This window comes from Schistosoma haematobium, chromosome 4, assembly GCF_000699445.3.
Source record: "Schistosoma haematobium chromosome 4, whole genome shotgun sequence".
Lineage (NCBI taxonomy): Eukaryota > Metazoa > Platyhelminthes > Trematoda > Strigeidida > Schistosomatidae > Schistosoma > Schistosoma haematobium.
Window position 1 is genome coordinate 21,344,309 of NC_067199.1, and position 9,960 is coordinate 21,354,268.

The 9,960-nt window shown below is 31.2% G+C and overlaps 1 protein-coding gene across 1 annotated transcript; it reads left to right on the forward strand.

Annotated features, from left to right (window-relative positions):
* The first annotated feature begins 1,841 nt into the window (after positions 1–1,841).
* On the forward strand, positions 1,842–8,432 carry MS3_00007638 (uncharacterized protein). Its single transcript, XM_051215952.1, has 3 exons — positions 1,842–1,937; positions 4,055–4,293; positions 5,759–8,432. The coding sequence occupies exon 3, from the start codon at positions 5,767–5,769 to the stop codon at positions 7,819–7,821; it is 2,055 nt and encodes a 684-aa protein (XP_051066497.1). The 5' UTR covers positions 1,842–1,937; positions 4,055–4,293; positions 5,759–5,766; the 3' UTR covers positions 7,822–8,432.
* The last annotated feature ends 1,528 nt before the right edge of the window (positions 8,433–9,960 follow it).

A 9,960-nucleotide genomic window follows, 5' to 3' on the forward strand; every position in this document is an offset into this window, starting at 1 on the left:
TTCCTTCTCTTGTTCTGAGGCATTTTGGAACATGCCCTCCCTTCTGTTAGGCCAATGTAGTTGTTTTGGCAGGTACACCTAAGTTTATAAGTACAGTTGGCGATAACATGAAAGGGGTGCTTGTTAACCTTTGATTGAGTTGTTGAACATGTTGTTTTATACAGAATTAAAAGTTTGGCTGTTGGATAAGTTCTGGTTAGTGTTCAGTCTCCTGCTGGTTGTGTTTGCGATATCATCACCTTTGAGGTTGAGATTTATAGATATCGCTTTTTTTATTGACCGTAATTACTCCCATCTCATTTTCTTATGGCTTTTTATATTTGTCAATAAATTATTGTAGGTAACAGTTATCTCTTATTCATCTTTCCACGTTCATCAATTCTTCTCCCAGTTTGTCGGTGGTATATATCCTTTCTACCTTATAAAATAGTGTTTTAACCAATGCCTTCTTGTAACGAATTGGACAAAAACTACTGACATTCAGTTAAAGACCATTCCACATACACTTTCGATAAACCGAATATTAGACTGTCCCGTCTCCTCTAAGTTTTGTGAAGTCATCAGGAAAGTGGAACATGTCATTTCGTTCATGTTCTATGGTAAATCATATGTTAGGATGAGCATTAATGAATAGTTTAAGCAGGCGGATTGCATGCCGTTTATTGTTAAAGACAATAAACGTGTCATCAACATATCTGGAGTATTTCGTCGTTTTTCTAATCGCCTGTTTAAGCACCATGTTTTCAAGATACCCCATAAAAATATCTTCCATAATTGAACCTAGTGGACTTCCCATTGCTACGCCATCGATTTGACGATATATAGTGTTATTAAACTGGAATTGAACGTCTGTTGTGCATATTATTGATAGTTTTTTTACTTCTGAGGCTGGTAAAGGTAGGAGATCATAATTTTGACAAAATATATCAATAATTTCGAAAAGTGTTATCCTGGTGAACAAATAGGTTGCATCAAAAGAAACCATGAACTTATCGGCAACATTCGTACGATTTAGTCTATCAGCAAACTGGAATGAATCTCTTAACGTATAAGTTGCGAATCTCCGACGGACAGGTCTAGTTTTTCAGCTAGCCAGCATGCAACTTTGTGATAGATCTAAGGGGAACATCGTGTTTGGTAAACCATACATATGAGGTAGACGTGAGCCACGTCGTCTTAGATCATTGTAAGTAGAATTAGCAAACATTTTCCTTTTTAGTTCTCTAAGCATGCCTGTGATTCGTTTCTCTGTTGAATCAGTTGAATCTTTCTTGGATTTATCTATTTGATCGTCTAGAATAGATTTTATCTTAGTGACACAATCAGCTGTATTCATTAAGACGACACCTGAACATTTGTTCGGTGGTAAAATCATCACCTCATTAATTTGTCAAAAGCACTGGCCTCAGTCCTTAGTCGTGTAATGAGTAATTTCATTGAATTAGTGTGCGATTTGGTGATGCGTCTGATGTTTTTAGCGATGGTGGAAGCTTAAATGAACACAAAGATTTTACAAACTGACATGGGAATCAGTCTGACGTGAGACATTCTCCATAAAACTTATTATATATTCACTAGCAAACGAGATAAATATGAATTTGGCCAATTTTTCAATGATCGCTCAAGGTTATAGAACAGTTTGTTATCTAGTCGCTGTTATTTCTGAAGATTTAATCGACTTCAAATTTCAAAACATTTTGGAATAACAAGCAAAAAATGCTCAATAATCGCATGATGAGGAATCAGAAAAAATTTTTTAAAACTAGATTTAACAATAAAAGAATACTCTGAGCCTATGATTTATGGACGAATGATTCATATGTACCATATCAGGTCTTGGATTTTGATCTATTTGGCTAAATAGCATTTTGGCATTTTAGTTTATATTAGTTCGTGATAGAAACCTTAAATCTGGTTCCTAATTCTAACCATCAATTGTAAGTCATAATCCTAATTTCTTCCACTGCTTTATAACCCTCATTTAGTCTTAGTTTGTAGGTGGACATTCTTAGGGTCACTTAATTATCATTGATTATCATCTCACCAAAAATACACTAGTGTTCATTCTATCAATTTATATATTTGAAAATTATGCCTCATTATACAACCTGATTAATGTTAAGACTGTTATTTATGTGGGTTTACATTATATTGAATATAGTCAAGTGGTGATTTAGTTAAATTCAGACTTATTTTCATAGTTTACATTACTGACCGATTTGAGCTGAACAACCATTGAAAATCAGAAAGCACTAGATAATTGTTTCATCCTAGTATGGGTTTACTCAACAATGAGCAACGAGTGCATTATAATGCGTTCAGAGATCTCAAGTATCATAAGAAGGTTATGCCATAACCTAAATCTTATAAAAATAAGATAAAAATGATTTGCGGATCGGAAATATTCAAGACAATTGTCCAATTAACAGATGTCAAGAAGAAATGAAAAACTTTCAAGTGATAATGATAATAATTCCGAAGAACGAATTAATAATTAATTACTGATTCGAATGTTACATATATATAATGATTTGTATGGACAGGTCAGTTTTGAACTGAAGAGTTAAAACCACTTCAGCGCTCAAATATTTTTGTTATCCTCCTTCGAGCTAACTCATTTGAAATGGTAGATTATTCGTAATGATATTTACAGTGAGATAATGTGATCAAAAGTTATGAGGTTGTTGGTTATTTTGAAGTCACTTTTTGAAAGATAAATCAAGTAATAGTCACTTTGCTCGGCCGATATAATCCAATCGAAAAAGGTAGTAAACTTATGAATACATGTTGATTTAGCTCAAAACGTAAGTTCATCCTTAACTCATCCATAAATGATAGGCTTGGCGAGAAAAAAAACAATACGAAACTTTGGAAATTAGAAAGACTTCCTCTGAAGTTTTGAGATTCTGTTTTTTAGGATGTTCTCAACACTTTATCCTTTAAATTCGGGGAGCATTTCCCAGGTCGTAGTACCGGTTTTAAGTAAATGTCATTAAATATAACAAGGTGGACACATTTTGCAAGTGCTTGGCGGAGTTTAAATACTTCATTTTTGACTATGTCGTCACTACATATTTATTTAATCAGCGAAGATGGAAATTGAACCAAGTTTTTCTTCCTGATCAGTGGCACCCGGCTAAGAAAATCCATACATTGATCATTCTAAGTTGATTTTCCATGTGTAGATATTTCTAGGTAGAGATTTATTGTAAAAACTAACACATCAGTTCTTACATTGTCAGCACTAAAATTGGGATGTATAAACAATTTTATACGAATCTAGATAAGATACCATTAGCAGTTTTGTATTGCAGTTTATACATTTAAACAAATGAATCCAAGCACAGAATAGATTATATAATCTAAAATAAATAATTTCAGGAAAATGTTAAGTCAAACAGATACATTGTGTTTTATCACCATAATAAACACTAAAAGCTACAACTAACAACCTATTCGTCCTTGTTTAAGATTCAGTTATATTGTATTCACTCTTACACTTGAATATCAATCTCATGTGATATCTCAATGGTAGACAACGGCTGAACATTAGTACATTGTATACAGTCTTTATTGATCTATCCATAAATTTCTATCATGGATTATAATTGCTCACATTATTACAAATTTCAAAACAGTATTGTATTTTTATGACACTACAACAGCTATTATCTGGTATCTATTATCAAAATTATACTCAGCATTTAAGAGAATGGTTTTTCTCTGGGACTCATCTATCGGTCCTACCTACCAATTACAATTAGCTTAATGAGTCTTATTTACGATGCTTCATATATCAATTAGCAATCAAATTGGCTGAAACTATCTTATGTCACCAAATATCAAATCTCTCTATCCTTATTGGCTAGTTAACCTTTTTATAAGATTGCGTATTCACTTTTATAAGCAGTCACTTCTACTTCATGTTCCTCCTATTGATTAAACTAAACCTGCTCATCAATTGGATGAAGGGGGTGTCATATTAATACTAGAATTGAGAGTAAAAGTGATTATTAATAATTTTCTGTTTGTGTGTGTGTCGAAAATGACGTAGCTAAGACAACAATTAAATGTCAGTGTACCAAACCCATCATATATGAAAATGGGCCAATAACTCGCATTGAAATTTGATTGGTTAAAGACGACAGCTAATGGACATTTACTAAATAAGAGAGGTATAAAAACAAATGAATTAAACCTCCCAAATTATTCACATCACATTCTTCACTAACTATTCTTTATACACGAGAATCTGTCAACTAGTTTTCATTTACTCTTGTCTATAGATTAACGGTAAGTAATCATGTATTTCTTTGATGTTAATTTTCGACAACATTCAATTTTTTATTTATTATAAACCTATAAGATTTCTATAGTTATCGTAACCATGGTCAGGTGTACAAGCCTTACTATGGAGAAGAGATATTTAATTCATGTGTCAATTGAAACTGTTGTTAATACATTAGTAGACCACATTGCTTAGTCACTAGTGGATTATAAATTTCTACCATGGTTAAAAATTTCATTTTCATGAACAGTGTATTGAACTTCAGTAAAATTAATGTAGTCTGATGCACATATATACCTGGTCCTACGTTGTAGCTGACTGAACGAGTCTGATGTAGATACTTATTATGCAAACAAGATCATGCTGCTTCACTGTCGTGTATATTATTCAGTACGTAGTATAGGTCCTGGTATTTGACACAGTCATTTCCTCTTTGAAGCTAAGTAATTGTATTTAGATACCTAAGTTGTTTTAAAATTAATCGTAATCAAAACTTGTAAACTGATAGAATATGAAGTTTGTAATAAGAGTTAGCTGTTACGTGAAATATACCAATGACATATGCTTATTGTTTCTAATTCGAAAAAGTTGTGATTTATTGGCGAAAATAGGAATATTTATTTAAAATCCACTGATAAAAATGATTCTAAAATGCCATATTCCCTGTTACCTTGTAATCCATGTTACCTTTATTTCATTGAACATAGAAAAAAGTTCAAACGTTTTAATCAGTGATATTATTTGAAAGTTGCATTGAGAAGGATATCATTATTAATAAGAAAATGTTGACTAGTAGTTCTCTAAATTACTGATTATCAGTCCTAATGCTTCATTCATTTTTAAAAGAATAGTTTGATCATGAAATATGAAAATCTGTGATTAGTTCATGTTAAGATATTTAGATGAATTAGACCACACTTAAGAGCTGTAACACCATTGTGTGTCTCATGGAGGTAATTAATTTTGAATTTAGAATTCAGTTGATATGATTATTTAAAGTACCCACTATTAATTGCATGGCTAATAAATAGACTGATATATGTTTATTTTCCTAGAAGCAACTTTCTTCAATCTAAAATACTTTTCAGGATTTCCCTTCTTGGTTTAGAAATTCACAATTGTAGACCAAATATAACACTTGATATTGAACTCATTTCTCAACTAAAACGACAATAAGGGATTATGTATTACTCTTCAGTCAATTTGTAAGGAATCTTTATGATTAAAAGTTTTGAGAATGATCTCCTGAGATCTCCTTTGTTTTTTATAGCTCATCAACTTATAAGCTTGATAGGAAAAATCATATGATGCAATTAATTGTTTTAAGATAGAAATATCAAATCTCTTTTCAAGCAGTATCGCTCAATAGTATTTAAGGAGACTATTGTTTTCACCAAGTCAACGTTAAAAATATAGATAACTTAATATGATGTCTGATTTTATTCTTATAATCTCTTATTTTCATTACAGAATTAAACATGATTTCCCAACCAGTCCTATCATCATCATCATCATCATCATTATCATCTGTTCATGGTCTTTCTACATCAGACAATTTCACAACACCTATAGCATCACAATCAACTTTATTAAATACCCTTGGTTTACACAATCTCAATTATGAATATTTACCGTATATTCTCAACAACTTTCTCAATCCAAACAATCATCATCAAAATGATTGTAACAATACGCCTTTACATCATCAATATCATCAATTAATACCAAACAATTCTGATATTTTAAATTTACATGCTCTTCAAATACCAATTTACGAAATGATAGTTGCTAATCGCAATAATAAATTTAATGATTCTATAATAAATAACAATCCTATGGTAGATATAACATCAATACCTAAGAATTCTGAAAATAATTCATCATTTACCAATTTCTCATTAACATCATCATTAACCAGAGCGATTAGTTCTAATACAAATTCAATTGGTTCACAAATTCTACCTATTTGTACACCATTACTTCAACTGGCTATACGTCATGCATTAGCTGAATGTTTTCCAAATAATGTACAATTACATATTAAAGGTAGATTAGAAATATTAATGAATACTATAGATAATAATAATGATGAAAATCCGAACCATGTTAATACTACTGCTACTAATACTAATGGTAGTAACAATAGCACAACCACTCTTTATTTTAATGATAGTTATGAATTACCGACAAAATCATCCAATTTTTCAAATGATCACAAACAAGAATATAATAATAACAGCAATAATTCAATATACCAGAAATTACTCAATCAAAACTCTACAACATCCCGTCGTAAACCATTAAATCCTAGTAAATGTTATCCATCCGATATACTTTACAATAATCATTTTAACAATGAGCAGTGTGAAAACGACACCCATATTAACAATGATAATAATGGTAACAATAATAATAATTTCAATTTATTACATATAAACCAATCAACGAGTCCATTATTATCAACATCAAGTCCAACAAGTCCGTCATCTGATTCTGGTGTACTAGATTTGTCGCATGGCGGTTCTCTAGCCGATTCAGCACCAATTACACCTTTAAAAGAATTTCATGTCTCACATCCACTTGGCATTAGTAATGATAAGCTAAATTATAGTAATAATAATAATAACATTATAATTGACGATAATCATCACTATCAATATTTTAATATACATGATCAATATGATTTACATTGTTTTAATCGTGAGCAAGATATTTTAGAATCATATAAAAAACAGTTAGCTGCATTTAATCAAATTCAAGCTGTATGGAAGATGTCAACATCATCAAACAGTGAAACATTATCAAATTCTTCATTAAAATTTGATTCAAATGATCATAAAACAATATACAGTGATAATTTTGATGTCAAACAAAAGCCTAATTCTGAACCGAATACATCTGTAAAGATAGGACGTCGTACACGTACAAATGTTGGTCAAACTGGACGTTTAACTTCAATCAGACGTCAAAGTACCAATCGTCGTTTTCCCTGTAATCAGTGTAAAGAAGAATTTCCGTCATTACATACTTTAGAGCAGCATACATTATCACAACATGGCACTTATAGATGTCATATATGTCAAGCTCAATTTACACAACGATCAAATTTACAACGTCATGCATTAAAACATGTCGGTTTTAAACCATTTGAATGTCGTGTTTGTTCTAAAGCATATTATCGTAAAGATCATTTAATGCGTCATATGGAAATGGGACATCCAGGATTTACACCAAGAGATAATATCACCGTACATTTAACATCATCAGAAAGTTTAGATTATTTAACTCGATCAAATAGTTTAGCTGAAATTCAATCAATTCCTGAAAATTATGAACAACAACAACCTATGTTCACTGACGAAACTTTAATTGAAAATGAGTATTACAACGAGAATGAGAATGAGAATTTAGATGATATAAAATTGTCTACTTCACCAATCAATAAATTACACAATACTGATCCAATATATTCTCCTATAAAAGATCAAATCAGTTTATCTTTACCAGAAGAACAAATAAATGATTCAACATAAACTATACAATAATTATAATAAATTAAACTATATTTATAACATTACAATTTCAATATCCTTTTGTTACCAGGTCGAATTTCTTCCAAATAATACACCATTCCATAAATAATTAAGAATAAACAATTCCGGTGAATTCATCTTCAGTTCTTTAATTGTATATAAATTCATGTCATCATGTGAAAAAAATTTTTTTCTTTTTTGCTATTCCAAACACTATCCTTAATTTTTTTTAACTTTTCCATAATAATTATTTTTCCATATTTGTTTGTATTTAATAAATAGTAAGGCAATATCTATTTTCTACTTTTGTATTGATTAATTTATTTGTAACTATTTTTTGTTCTCTCCCTCTCTCTCCCTCTCTCTCCATTTTTTACTCAATAAATAATCATCGTAACCGAGTAAGAAAAAAATGGGTCGAATGTAAAGTGACCATGACATTTCAATAACAGCAACAATAATACCTTGAGCCCTGACAACTAAAACTAACATCATTAACCTCTTTTCTTTTTTGTAAATGTTTTTTTACCATATTATTTTTTACTAATGAAAACTACTACATTCCATTTGTTCCAATGATGAAAATAAAAATATCCCAATATGCATGTAAGAAAAAAAAATAAAATTTTCTTTATACAATTTCTGATTACTTATTGATTTCTTCAGATGTTGGATGTTAGGTTAGTAACATATTTAGCAGAATATGTTGATTGTATAATGTACTGAATGGTTAAAATAATTGGCAAAATGAGTTATTTTTTCCGTTCGTTTTTTCAGTAATTCGGTAGTTTTTATGAGTCGTCAAAATCTTAAAACCTGACAAATGCAGAATTTCGTACTGCTACACTACATTAGTGCAGTTAGATTAAATTATCATGATAAGGTTTGGAGTAGATGAAATAGAAACTGTATAAACGGTAGTATAAAAGCCGAGTCACAAATAGTATGGTTTGGAAAGAAAGTACGACAAAACGAATTGTGAATGGATATGAGACGTCACCACATTGAACCAAAACAAATATTCTCCAACCACCTACATGACTCTGTTGACCCGATTGATTGATGCTAAGTGTTGGTTTTACTGTTCTTAGCTCTTCTTCGTCCTACACTAGCATACACTGCATGTCTAGCTAGGAAGTATTTGGACGTACATTAACGTGTCCCGATCACAAATCGTTGAAGGTCTACTACTTTATCGACCGATTTTACCGTTACCCAATGATTTAGATCCAGCCAAGGTGTTCCTTATTCTCTGGTTTCAATATTTGAGCATTTTTGATCAGATATTAGTAAACCCGAATCCCCTCCATTTTTAAAAACCATATTTCACAGACACAGAATGTATTGATACGCAGTATACTCATTGTTCGAGTGAAGGATTTCTTACTTACTTCAAGGTACCTAAAGGTCAACCGAGATTTCTAAATCTGTGCAGAGAATTCGTAGGACACCAATCCACAAAAGTTAATTAGCGATTGACCTATTAAACTATTACACTTCCCATCATTAGTTTACGTGTTGACGGCGATCAGTCCCGATCTAAATTTTTCTATTTAGAGGGGGTAGAACGCATCAAGAACATGCTTGGATGGTTCCTCAGAGATATCAGAAGAATGCATATTATCACAGTCTTTACAAAAACGACGTGCATTCATATGACGGAAGTGTTACCATTAAAATGGTGGTTCCAGAAATAATGAAGATACTTCTATTACGTAATGTGACAAAAGTTCCTAAACAGATTGGAAAAGATGTTGAAATTACTGAGTTAAAAAAAGAACAATTAATAAAATAGTTCTTTCCTGTTACTAAAGTAGTTGGAAGGTAGCCAATAACTATATTTGGAAGCAGGTCAAGTTTCATTGTTGAGCGCGATCTGACTTTTTATTGGCCCTATATCTCCAATCTAATCGTATGACGATTGTTATTGAAATATACATTCTGTTAACTCTTGTATATAGTTATCAATTTAAATCGCATTAGTGTACAACGAAATTAAATAAGCCAAATACGAGAATGGAACTTGAATACGTATATTCCATACAATCATTCATCTGAACAGGCAATCAGAGAGACGGAGTGAAGGAATTGAAACAACGAAACGAAGTGACGTGCACTGGAGAAGACCAGTGAACCAAC